Source organism: Doryrhamphus excisus, chromosome 8 (genome assembly GCF_030265055.1).
Source record: "Doryrhamphus excisus isolate RoL2022-K1 chromosome 8, RoL_Dexc_1.0, whole genome shotgun sequence".
Lineage (NCBI taxonomy): Eukaryota > Metazoa > Chordata > Actinopteri > Syngnathiformes > Syngnathidae > Doryrhamphus > Doryrhamphus excisus.
Window position 1 is genome coordinate 4,072,941 of NC_080473.1, and position 14,394 is coordinate 4,087,334.

At 40.0% G+C, this 14,394-nt stretch overlaps 1 protein-coding gene across 2 annotated transcripts in view; it reads left to right on the plus strand.

Moving 5' to 3' along the window:
• ppp1r37 (protein phosphatase 1, regulatory subunit 37) overlaps positions 1-14,394 on the plus strand; it is a 31,094-nt gene that overhangs the window by 1,646 nt on the left and 15,054 nt on the right. For both annotated transcript variants that reach the window (XM_058079875.1, XM_058079876.1), the window contains one exon: positions 13,301-13,398. In XM_058079875.1, the coding sequence (XP_057935858.1) occupies positions 13,301-13,398 (98 nt within the window). The remainder of the gene's footprint in view (positions 1-13,300; positions 13,399-14,394) is intronic.

A 14,394-nucleotide genomic window follows, 5' to 3' on the forward strand; every position in this document is an offset into this window, starting at 1 on the left:
GGTAGCTTGCACTGCTTCAAGTACATACCTGCAGAGATACCGTAGCACAGGCATAAGCGTTGCACAATGCTGTGTAAACAGTGTACATTATTTTCAATGCATGTCATACTGGCTGCCCTGTATATAACGTCATTGTGAGGATGGATTAATTTTTTTTAATGCCATGCAATGGGCCCACATTACTTTTGAGATACAATGCCAACAACAAGGAACTTTCCCTATGATCACTTATGAGTTATGTCTTATCATGTCTACTATACTAGATAATCCGATTCTAAAGATGAATGTAGGGGTGTTACGTCATCTTGCGAGGGCTCTAATAATGTTAAAATATATTTTTTCAAAAGTTAATAAACCTGTTTTGCTTAAAATATTCAAGCTCAGTGACAGAAGTTTTTACCAACTTAGCCGGGGGTTCAGGTGCCCAGAATTGACTACAATTTTACCATCGCGCTCGATCAAAAATGCGCAAACAACGAGCCAACAACGCTTCAGGTGATTTGTATGGACCCACGATTTCTGGAACGATCCTGTACAGAGAAAATTGATTATTTTGTTACACATAAAACCGAGGCAAAAATTTGCATTCAAAACTGTGGCGTCCAAAAACACAGGCTTGACTTGGCTTCTCCAAGTGTCAGATCTCATCTTATTAGGAGCCAAAGGACCCCTGGAGGCATGGTAATACACTGTTTGTGTGTCTATTTGAATATTATGTGTGAATGAGAGTGTTCCATGTTCTGTGTGGAAGTGGTACTTCATTACTTCTTTACACCCATGCTAAACATTGCTTTTATGTGTTTACTGTAAGCCACAGTGAGTCCTTGCTATGGAATGAGCTATGGAAACACAAACGTGCCACCTTGCCAAGGACTCGCCTCCAAACCTTTTTCAAATAGAGCTTTAAGTCTTCCTTAAACACAAACAAGTGTGTGCGGAAATGATTAGTCTGTTCTTCCAGCACACCAATTGTTTGTGCAGCATGTATTGTTTGAGGATGGGCTAAGAACAATGCTATATTTATTTATCAACAGAGTCTATCTGGGAGGCAAACATTAACATTACTGATTGATCAAGAGAACCTGCAAGATAAGATTAGCAAAGAGATAGAAAAGCAGGACGGGGCTGCCTGCTGTATTGTGGGCGTGACCCGCTGCTGTTTGTATTCTTGTGTGTTCTCCTAACACTTCTCCAGGAAGTTCATCCTGGACATGGCACAGGCTCAGTGTTATTGATCCAAATGAGGTGTGTTTAACAAAGCATAATGTTAAAGCTCCCACATGGGAGCATTTTTCAACAGTTTTAAATGGGTCTCAGAGGTCCCACCATAGGCTTTAGTTTAGGCGATGTACACTGCATTTTATGTGTTTGTCCATGCCACGAGTGTGTGCCCCCAAGAAGCTCTATTGTGCACTTTATCTACTTTTTACACACTGTAACTCTGCACTTGTCCAAAACAATAGATGCCATATACACTGCCGCTCAAAAGTTTGGGATCACTTGCAAATTTCTTGGTTTTCCCCCCAAAAATAAATAAATAAAAAATTAATGCATAAAAAATTCAACAATTTTTTTTCTATTTCATAAACAATTAAAATTACTTTTCATAGAAGGATCTACATTTTTGCATCGAGGCCTACTATCAACAACTATGAGTCCTCTGCATCAATCTCCTGGTATGGCTGCTAATCCAAGTTCATCATTTTATAAGGCTAATAGATGATTAGAAAAGCCATCTAAAAATCTAAACTAAAATCTCTTACCATGCTGTTAACTACTCCCTTCAGAGAGCAGCACAAACTGGGTCTAACAAGGACAGAAAAACGCTGCACAACTGTGCAAGAGAGTGTGTAGTTTAAGACAAAGATGCCTCACAGCTGCACTAAATAGTAGCCATCAAACACCAGTGTCAGTATCAACAGTGAAGCGGCGACTTCAGGATGCTGGACTTCATAGCAGGACTGCCAAGAAAAAGCCATATCTCAGACTGGACAAAAACATTTCCAAGTCATCCCAAACTCTTGAGTGGTAGTGTATCTCATACATAAATGTAACATTCAGGAGCCTATTTGCTGAAGTTAACAAGGAAGCTACTAAAGCTAGCAAAGGGCCAGGCAAGTTCATGGCATTGGACGACCAGCCGTTTTTTTTTGGTAAAAGCTCTGTGTAATCTCTTGTATAAGACTAAAGAAACTGATATAATTTAGTTGTTTTCTAAACTTTATTTATATTTGAAAACGGTCAGCCTTTTTAAAAGTCGGTGATCGGCCAATTGTAATCGGTGCACATTATGCTTATAACATCATTAAATATGACATCATATCATAGGGTAGCTTTAAAACCAGTGCAGATGTACAGTCCCCAATCCCAGTATCTGTATATATCGTCCAGGTCAGTGGTTCCCAAAATGGGGTACGTCAGTTGCCATAGGGGGGTACGTGAATAAAAATGAAAAACAATTGGAGCATAATACTCAAAATTACAAGGGCGCCCGAACGCCTCAAAGGACGAGGAAACCGCAACAGGAAGGAGAGAGCGGCAAGTTGTTCCTTGCTCCGTGTGCATCATAACAACAAATAAGTCTGTATGATTACTTTGTGCATTAAGTGTTTCATCTTGAAGATTTCATTTATATTGCTGCTCCATTCAGATAATGGACACATCATACTCAAGTAGGATCGAAACTACCAAACTGTCAGTGCTGTACTTGTACAGCAAACACACCCAAAGTAGGTGATATTTACAAATGCAACCACTTGTTGCTCATACAGCAATAAGACAATGTTACAAATTAGTTTACTTATGACAGACATCAATGTTAAACAAACCTTTGGACAGATACTGCTTTATCGTGATTGTTAAATTAATATGCAGACTTAAACTCCGTAACTCTGCCACCCTTCCCATCTTCAAATCCAAACTCAAAACTCATCTGTTCAAACTTGTCTATTCTCTTTAACTGCTTCACATGGCCCCACTCCCCCTATTTATTGTATGGTCTTATTTATTGTATGTTGTCTTTTATCTTGTACTTTATATTGGTGTTTTTTATCTTCTGTACAGCGACTTTGGGTGTCCTGAAAGGCGCTTTTAAATTAAATGTATTATTATTATTATTATTATTATTAAACCAGAGCCATCCTGAGTGGACAAAAAAAAGTGAAGCTCAAATGAAGTGTATTTAAATTAAATGGATTCAAAGGGAAGGATGCCAACATCGAAGTGGAGTGATATGTATGATTATAAATTATCTATATATCATTGCTCATGTCAAACAATGCAAATACCCGGAATTACTATAACATAAATGAACCAATGAATTATCATCAATTTTTCAGGTTAATTAACACAGGGAGGTTTGTTTTTGGAGTGTGCAGGTGTAGGGGTACATGGTTTCAGGTAAAAAGTTCATTACAGCTCCATGCATTTAATCTACGAGTCTGCAGTTTCTCATAATTCTTTTTTTTCTCCTTTCTAAAATCAAACGATAAATTGGATCTGAGATCAAAATGACTGCAGATCTTTTTTCCATACATAGTGTGAGTCAGAACACGGGAGAATAAATAGCCTCCACTGTCAACTACACGGTATAGAAGTGCAACTCTAGATTGCGGTCACAAGTGAATGAATGGGAGGTATCATGAGCTGCCGGGCTTCTTTCTGAACCTCAAGTCAGGAGGAACAATAGTCGGCCGCTACGATCATGTTTCCATTTTGGCTTTGGGGCTCTTCAGCGTTTGCAGGGCTGCCCCAGACCAGCATCTAGATTGTTTTACACATCGTATTTTGAGATGGCTGAGATGTGACCTCACTTGTCTGTCGGGTATTAGTGAATCATATCCTTCATCACATCGCCCGTCTTGCAAATCAGGAATGCCACATATCGCATTGTAGGCACGTGCTGTGTCATTTATTAATCAGACACCACAAACATTGCAGAGCCATGAGTTCCGGCATGATTAATGGTGGATTTGATTGAGAGTTGTGCAGTTAATACTCTTAACTATGCATGCTTTGGCCTACCTTGAGCTCGGTGTCATCAGACCGACTTGGCACTAGGTTATTAGTGGCTCCGTGACCCATGGAATGGTATTTGTTGTGGCTGAGGACCAAGTGACGGACTGTTACTGTGCCACAGGTTGGTTCAGCTGGCTTTACTGAAAGTACTGGAACCGGACTTTTTATTTGTACCAATCACTTATTATGGCTTCATTGCTATTGATACCCACTTGTGCAACAATTCAACTGACCTAGTTAGCATTAACAATGCCAACTGAGCGTCATTATTCCACACCTTTTATTCCACACCTTTTTCCAAAGACACAAAAACATCAACAAATCAAATCCAGTAATTCCTCCTTTATTGCATTTAATTGATAGAAAAGTAGGATTCCTCATTTATAAATGGAATATTTTTGTAATTCAAGCATAAAAAACTTGTTTACGACCTTTTAAATATGGTTTTCAACTTTATCAGATCCCTCCACACAGAAAATAACAGTCACCATGGTAGACTAAATAAGAATGAATGAGCTATTTAAGAAATAAATAAGACTAATTCTTGTGTGTGTAACTATAAATGTGTTCCCCAGAAGACCTGAAAGAGAGGCCGACAGGAAGTGACGTCAGGGGTTTCAGAGTTACACTTTGCTTGGGTTATTGCTGCAAAAGCAGCCTGTTTTTTTTATTATTGTGGATTATTGTGTTGTGAGATTATTAAAATTTCCAACAACTGAATTAGCATTTTTTTTTTTATGTTCCTGCTGTCTAGTGGTGGTTACTCATACCGACCTCAAGTCAGTGTAGGACTTCTGCTCACTCGTCAAACAGGAATTCCTTGCTCTCCCGCTGTTGGATTTACTCCCCGGCTGACAAATATTATTTTAATACTCCACGCTCGCACACGGTGCACATCAAATGGCCCCCTTCATTTATAAATAGAGCGCTTGTACCCTCACAGTGCCATATGGTCCCGCTTGCAGACTTCCATCACGTGTATTGATGTATTTTGACCACTGATAATGTGTCAGATGTTTGTTACAGTCTATTCGACTTTGTTGTGGAATGCAAAAAAAAAATATAGAATTTTTGTTGTTGTTGATAAAGTTGATCTATTATGCTTATTCCACTTTTCTGACCTATAAATGTAGTTAGAAAGTTGTAATATAGTGTTAAACGATGCCAAAGTTTCAGATAATGAGGTTTGCGCATTTGGAAGGGAGCCCTGAAAGACGTTTGAGATGGCTCAAAACGCTCTGTCTGAAAAGGCGTGGTAACAACGTTTCTTTGTGACATCACAGAGGGGCGGACTTCCTTATACAGGATATAAACACTATGCCCTCCCCCAAGCTCTTCTTTCTCCAAGTGCTGCTCCGCTGTTTACTTGCTAGCAATGCCTCGAAAAGGAACACCACATTTGTTCATAATTCCTAAAGACGCCACCATCAGGCCCAAGTGGTTGGAGTTCCTGATTCCCTACCAGCAAAAGTCAACGGCAACGGCATTTCACATGGAACTGTGTTGTGAACACAGCGCTTGTCAGTGTAGCATTATAGCATAGAGGAGGCGTGGTTGCTAATAGCTCAAACTGAGTTGTTTTTTTTACACACTAGTAGTCCCGCAAAACACGTTACTGATGCTGTAGAAAACGCTAAAATGCTAAAGCTACTTACATTGAGCGACATCTTGAAGTAACCTCTTTTCTTGAGAAACTTTTGACTGAACAGTCGCCACTTCCGGATCGGGATTCGGGATCCGACACATATGGCTGTATGTTAAAAGCTGTCATTTTTAAAAAGATAAATCAACGTTTATGAACTGCTATAAAGTTAGCGGCACAAACCGTAAGTCTTTATATGCACTCGGAAGCGTGACCAAACACAGCAGAGTGGGTGTGCCTGCATGCGGGCCGTGGGCAGAATACAATAAAACAAACCTTTTTGTGGGAACCACAAAATCCAAAGAAAAGCAGCTGAGGATGTTTAGAATCTGTAAGAATGAGAACGCTCTCTGTGCTGGTTATTGTGTGTAACTACTCTACAGGAGTCCACAACTCAATACAAAGGGCTGAAAAATGAGTATAATAGGTTCCATTTAACATTTCAGGAGAATCTACTCGAACTACTCTAACGAGGAATAGGCATTTGACTTATTTACATTTATGTGTTGTCCAGACTTGTCAGTGCTCCCCAGCATCCTCGCATAAACCCTCCTCCTCTTCCTCCAGCCCCATCTCTATTTGCCAGCCAGCTGTCAAGTGTGAATGACGTTGCTCTGGGAGTGGTGCTCCAGACTGGGACCATGCGGGGTGGGGGGGGGTTCTATTTTGAACACTGGCACGGGCATGTTAAGTAGGCGCTGGCAACTTGCTTTTCATGTCATTGGCCCATAGATTTAACATGATTGTCACATTATATTAATAATTATATCAAATGCTTGCTCTATGCTAAGTCTCTTTGTGTTTAGTGTCGGAAAGTGATTCCTGTGCTGTCCTTGCTATATTTTAATGACAACGCCTGCATTCTAATATTCAGTGACCTTTTTCAAATGGATTGCCCTCACAACATTTTCTCAGGGCTGCTTTGCGAAAGGCTCAGGTTTCCCCCGTACACACACACTTGTAAATGTCAGGCAGTCTTCAGTAATTACATTTGTACAGATTATCAACCAGCTGTAACTGAAAGGGACCTTATACAGTGTTTCCCCTGTCATTATGTCAGCGAGGGTGCCATTTAAGCCATGGGTGGATACATTTTTGTCAGTTTGTTCTTTTATTCAACAGAGAAAATAGACTCTTCATATTTGTTATATTTATGCATGGTTTTTTTGTGAGAATTACTTTTACAGAATAATAATAAATAAATACAGATATTATATTTTATTATATATATATATTTATATTTTATATATTTAAACAATAATTTAAAACTAATTAAATATAATTATTTTTTATAATATATATATATATATATATATATATATATATATATATATATATATATATATATATAATTAAATATTTAAATAAAAAAATAAATGTTACACAAATGAGTACATTTGTGTAACATTTATTTTGCTGCCGACAAAATATTATAAAAAATAATATTAAACATTTTGCCGGCAATAAAGGGGACCTATAATACTTTTTGGCCCTTTTTGTATTGAGTTGTGGACCCCTATGGATCAGCTACAAACTCTAACCAGCACAGAAAGCTTTCTAGATCTTCCAGAATCTGCACCCACATCTACCACTTGCTGGAAACATGGCTTAATGCTGTGGCCGGGGAGTTTATATGTGAGACTGTGAGTGGATTAACTTAAGCCGGTTGCACCCTGGTACGTCTATATGCTGTTTTTGAGTCTTTTTCTTTTTCATTTCATTTTCTTACACTAAATCATAACCGCTTTGCTCACCGTTGCCTTTCACAGCATTGAGATCAATGCTTGAAGGCTGCCTGGTTGCAGACCACTCATGTTTTCTATTGCAACAATCCTTCAAGAGAATCGTTTAATTGCGTGTTACCTGCTTCATAACCAGCTGTGAGTAGATAGTTCAGTGGCTTGTGTGGTTTATTTCTCAGGTCATCTTTGTTCACGGTTTTCAGGGTGTGAAACTCCACGTGTAGACAGCTGAGCAGGCATTTTTCATGATTGCTTTTAGCTGTGCAAACTGGCTATAATTTTCTGTAGTCTAATGTATTAACCAACTGGCAAATCTGGTATTGAAAGCCCACACTTCCTTTTCCTGGTCTGACTTTTATTGGGTGCTGGTGGCCTTTTACTGCAGCAGTGACGATGATGACCTACAGATGCAAAGGACAACATTTTATGAAGGAACACTATAGTTCATGGTCACGTGCTAAAATGTTGTGTATATTTTTTTGACTAACTTAAAATGCAGTGTTTTGTGATCTATTTGATGATGTTTTTGACTTTGGACATGGGTTTCCTGGCATGGTTGGCACAGCAACGGTGACCCATTATGCTATGTAAAGGGTTTTATTGCATCCATTTAAAAGTGCAAAGGTCTGCGTGCTATACAAACAGGTTAGAAACATAGTCTTTAAAGCGGCCTATAGAAAATCAGTTACGTGACTGAAGGTTCACATTCATTTAGTGCTGCAAGAATGCAAAAACTAATTTGTATCATTTGTAAAGTGGAAGAAATTCTTTTATTCAGTGAGATTTGCTATATGGCAGTGGAGCCTCAAAATATGTGCATGTGCCTGCTCTGCCAGCTGCTCCGCTTTAGTAATTGATTTATAATTTATGGCAGGTCGGGTTGCCTTGTTGCCCGCAGTTTTTGCTCTCCCCAAGACGTCAGTCCAACAGTCTACAGTAGAGTACATGGACCAGAACGGCCTGGGCTTTGATAGCATGACTTTGTCTTTAAACCACCGCCTCACATCAATTATCGGTTCATGTGTCAGTGCTATCAGTGCGTATGTGCATCAGTGTGTATGTGCATCTGTGCCGTTGTGAAATGCATCATTTCAAATTATTAAAAAAAAATGATAGTTTAAGTACTCAAAATCAATCAGATAGACTTCAGTTTGAAAATCAATCAAAGTGATCTTCTGACCCCCTCTAATCTTGATGTTTTTTCCTAGATCTAATTTATTATGCAGGGCTAAAGGGCCTTTTTGCGCGTATTGCCACCTTTCGCTTCCCCTGAGCTTGACTTTCAAAGATGTTTGTAGCACTAATTTTCCCTTCTTTGCCATTGCCACTCCCTCCCTGCACGTACCAGCAGCATGGCAGGAAGTGGTGTAGAAGGCTTGGCACAATAGCAGAGCATTGCTCAAATTTTAATGATCCTGCAGGGCTACAACTCTTGATTGTTTATCACCAGGCACCACTGTTCTTTCACATTCATTAACTTAATTATACACTACTGCTCAAAAGTTTGGGATCACTCAAAGATTGATCACTCAATCATCTCATGCATTCCACAAACATTTTTTCCATTTCACAAACATTTTTATCCATTTCACAAACATAAAAAAATGATGATATATAAGAAATGAAATGATTTTCAAAGAAGGATGTACATTTTTGCATAGAGGCCTACTATCAACAACTGTCAGTCCTCTGCATCAATCTCCTGGTATGGCTGCTAATCCAAGTTCATCATTTTATAAGGCTAATAGATGATTAGAAAAGCCATCTAAAAATCTAAACTAAAACTAAAATCTCTTACCATGCTGTTAACTACTCCCTTCAGAGAGCAGCACAAACTGGGTCTAACAAGGACAGAAAAACGCTGCACAACTGTGCAAGAGAGTGTGTAGTTTAAGACAAAGATGCCTCACAGCTGCACTAAATAGTAGCCATCAAACACCAGTGTCAGCATCAACAGTGAAGCGGCCAAAAAAATCCCAAACTTTTGAGCGGTAGTGTAGATTGAATTAAATTAAAATTGGGTTATTTTTGAAGAGTTCTTTCTCACCCTCAACTCCTTTTTACTTTTCCCTAATCAATTTGGCATGTGTGAGTAAAAATGCTGTGTGGTAAGCATGAGACCACAATCCACCTCAGGATGTGTTTGCACACACTTGCGCCACACAATAACGTTTTTTTTTTCCAAGGACTTGGGAGCTATGGAAGGGACACGCTGTGCCGTTTTGTACCAGTTTTCCAGTTTGCACACCAGCCACAAAAGCTAGTGAAAGATCAGGTATTCTGTCTGGATGACAATATATTTCTTTTTGGGTGGACTGTACAGTGTGCAATCAATCAGTCCTTCCTTGTTTGAGCTGCTCACACATTTACCCACACACCCTTGATGTAACCACATGGTCTATGTAGTTTTAAAATAGAAGGTAGTATGATGATTCATTCATGTGTTTTGTCTATAAAGACTGTTGTCTGGCCCGTAATTTCTGTATAAGTACTTGCCCACTGGCTTTAGAAACGAGAAGCCGAGGCCTATTAAGGCCTTCAGGCATGGAGGAGGTTGTTGTTGTAGGTCTCCTATATACTTTGCATATACTGTATATGCACTGGTTGAACTTCTGCTTGAGAGATGTAGAGAAGTAAACACTGCTGTGGTTTGGTTTTGTTAAAATGATGGCAGAAATATGGAAGACAAAATGCGTTGGAAGAAAGGCTGTCCCGATACAGCTTCACTTGAACTTACACACCTTGAGTATCGGCTGATACCGATGTCAAGCCGATCCAACCTCAACACGAAGCATACATGCTTTTATTACTTATTTTGGAGTGTGGAATGTTGGATAAGGCTTGAAAAGAACAATAGTTGGCAACAGGAGGTTTGAGGAAAAAGTCACTTTCTCACGCTTTGCGGATGTTTTGGACTTTTTGGGGAGCGTTTGTGGGGAGCGGAGGATTCTCATGTTTTTTTTGTGGTGCTGTTTTGGATTTGCAATGGGGTTTATTGTATTGTATTGTATTGTATTGTATACTTCTCCAGTTCTTTGCCAGAGTAGGGTACTTGTGCATGGTGGGTTTTGCACTCAGCTGCAACATCTTTGTGGGACTTTGGCGAGGGGTGCTGCTCCTTCTTTGTTAGCACTGTTGTTGTGATCACCTGGGGTCCGTAAGCAGGGTCTGTGATGGAGTGCTAATATCAGAGATTCTAGATGCAGGCTGATATAATCCGATACTGTTTTTTTTTTTTTGCTTTTATACATCTACATATATATGCCGTATGTATACAAATAAAAAATAAATAAATCCAAGCAGACGTCTCACTTGGCGAGAGTGGAACTGACAGACAAAGAGGCATGTGCTTCAGATTGAAGGATATGTAGGACATGATATTTCTGTCAGAGTACACTACCGCTCAAAAGTTTGGGATCACTTGGAAATGTTTTTGGCCAGTCTGAGATATGGCTTTTTCTGAAGTCCTGAAGTTGCCGCTTCACTGTTGATACTGACACTGGTGTTTGATGGCTACTATTTAGTGCAGCTGTGAGGCATCTTTGTCTTAAACTACACACTCTCTTGCACAGTTGTGCAGCGTTTTTCTGTCCTTGTTAGACCCAGTTTGTGTTGCTCTCTGAAGGGAGTAGTTAACAGCATGGTAATAGATTTTAGTTTAGATTTTTAGATGGCTTTTCTATTAATCTATTAGCCTTATAAAATGATGAACTTGGATTAGCAGCCATACCAGGAGATTGATGCAGAGGACTGACAGTTGTTGATAGTAGGCCTCTATGCAAAAATGTACATCCTTCTTTGAAAATCATCTGATTCATTTTAAAGTTTGCGAAATGGATCAAAATGTTTGGAAAATTGAAACATTTGTTTTTCTTTGGAAATTTGCAAGTGATCCCAAACTTTTGAGCAGTAGTGTATATTCTTCCTCTGTACAAGAGCCTCACTTTCTCTCAAGCAGAACAGCAGCAGGTTTAAAAGTCGATCAGTCACCTGATTGGATTTAGCCCAACAAAGCACAGACTGGGTTGGGAGCAACGGCCTTAAACCCCCCGCCTTCTTTTTTGTGGATTTAAACAACAAAAAAAGTTCAGAAACAGGTTACACTGTCTGTCTTATAACATTCTCCAAAGGTGTTGTTGTCTTGGAACTCAATCTTAATCATGACTTGCACCCGTCAGTCTTTCAAAGCTCCCAGATTATTTTTATTATTTCTGAAAAGTGCTGCACTCACAACTCCACCAAAGTACTGAGCCCACAAATGTATAAGAAAGGCGAGAACATAATGATTTGGCGGCATGAGCCGGGGGAGCTGTAACATTATGACTACGCATATCTAAAGTGGTGCATTTCAACTCTTGACTACCCCCTTTCTACCGTTCCTTCCAAACATTCATGCCACGACAGATCTACACAGACATTCCTCATCTATATTAATCCAAATATTCTTATGCATGCTAGGGTGAGTCATCACAGGCAAGTTATGAAACATAGTGTTCACAGACATTTTTTCAGGTGCTGATGTGGCTCGTATCTGCGTTGCTGAAGCTCCTGCAGGGTGACGCTGACAGACTTCCCACTTGCCCAAGACGTACACACTATCAAACAAGTCTCGGAATAATGTCCTTCGACGCTGCTAAGTCAAGTATAATATTGAGTTAAAATTAAAGGCTCTCTTGGCAAAATGTAAGCTTAAATTGGGGCTCCTTCAGAGAGGATGAGGCAGAGTGAAAATATTTCAAACCGGGTCCCAAGTCCCAAAAAAGTCCATTGAAGCCACAGGAGACAGTCAGCACTCACTTGTAAGGTCTTTTCCCGACTTTAACTCCATGCTTCTTAACACATTGGCACCTCTTAACAATGTTGAAATGAGACTGCAAAGAAAAATTATTGTATTGTAAAAGTATTGGGTTTCTTTCATTTTTTGCAAACCCCACCACAGGGCCTAAAGTCCTTCATTTTTAGAAGGACACACAAGATACAGAGAACAGGAAGAACTGATGTATTGTTAAAAAGGAACGTATACCACGATTGAGATAAATGTATTAGTACAGGCATTAGGCTGGGCTACTTTAAAATATTAAGAAAATTCTTCAAGTGGAGTGTTCAGATACGTCTAAATAAAAATATACTGCACAAAATAGCCCGTAACATTTTTCTCTATAAGGCACATATACTGCTACTTTAGAAAATATAATATTTAACATTTTGAAGGGGTTGCACGGGTTCGATTCCCCGCTCTGGCATCTCTGTGTGGAGTTTGCATGTTCTCCCCATGCATGCGTGGTTTTTCTCCGGGTACTCCGGTTTCCTCCCACGTCCCAAAAACATGCGAGGTTAATTGGCGACTCCAAATTGTCCATAGGTATGAATGTGAGTGTGAATGGTTGTTTGTCTATGTGCCCTGTGATTGACTGGCCACCAGTCCAGGTTGTACCCCACCTCTCGCCCGAAGACAGCTGGGATAGGCTCCAGGTGACCCTAGTGAGGATAAGCGGTATAGAAAATGGATGGAAAATGTTAAAGTTGTTTTCAAACAGAAAGCAGAAGGCAGTACATATAGCTTGTCGTTTTTGCTTAAATGACACAAAATTCCTGGTATTCAACAAAAAATTGGTTGTATTTCCACTCTTTGCTGGAATTATTGATGCAAACACCGCAGAGTATAGTTTTCTCCTGATTTGTCAGACAGCGACAACACAAACGAAGTCCAAATGTTCAAATAACTGATGTTGCACATTTCACTAACTCTTCCTTTTCAGCCATGTTTAGGTATTACACATTGCAACTTGTTGCCAGTCGTGGCTGGATTGTGTCATGAATAAAATAAACAGTTACTAGCACCGGTACGTCTAAGTAACTAACACACCATAACATTTTATTATTTTTTTTGCATTTCCAGCTCAGAATGTGACGGTGGATGACATCCTGTCCTCTTACAAGCAGGCCTGTCAGAAGCTCAACTGCAAACCTATTCCCAAAGTGCTCAAACAGATTCAGGTGAGGCACAATTTCACACAAACCTAAACATCGTTTGTTCACACGGGGAATTACTGTATGTCACATGCCATCGCTACTGGAATGTAGTCACACCCCCAACTTCTTCTTTTGCTCTTTAATTTGATTTGCCCGACAGTAATTTACAGCAGTCAATGTTGCTGCTGACTCTGCTGTCCTTAAACCAGCAACTGCTGCTTCTTCTTACCGTTGTTGGTGTCAGCACCACTTGGCTCTAGTCCATGTGCAGATACCTCCACCAGCCATGGGACTTAATCCCGAGTCCCCTTCGCCTGCAACCATTGCAACATTTACGTGAGTTGTAAACCAGCACAGAGATAACAGTCGGACAAGCCTCCTTTACTTGCGTGTTGCAGGCTTTATTTTTAAGATGATGGGTTGCTAGCCTCAGCAGGATAGGTGTTTCCCTTGCTCTTCTTGCATTTTGCAGCTTTGTCTTGTGGGTTAGCCAGCAGTCATGTGTCCTCTAATCCCGCTGTAGGAGCAGTTCCTCAAATCCAGAGGGGGGAGGCTGCGGGTTCTCTTGCCTCTTTATGTGAGTTACAGTCTCACAAAAGTGACTACACGCCTCACATGTCAGCAAGCAGTTTACCACCATCTACTTCTCACGGGACGATGCTATAGAGTGGCAATGTATACATTGTAGCTTGTATAGCAGTGTATAGATCAATACACCGTTATTTCTGTCTGAGTAGCTGGCTAGGAGGTGTGCTCGGCTCGTTATCATGTTGGAGAACTCGCATGTGGACCAATTTCCCAAAGGGAGGGGATAATCTTCAGAATTTGTCTGCCTACTCTAAAGTGCACCACCGCTCAAAAGTTTGGGATCACTTGGAAATTTGCTATGAAGTCCAGCATCCTGAAGTCGCCGCTTCACTGTTGATACTGACACTGGTGTTTGATGGCTACTATTTAGTGCAGCTGTGAGGCATCTTTGTCTTAAACTACACACTCTCTTGCACAGTTGTGCAGCGTTTT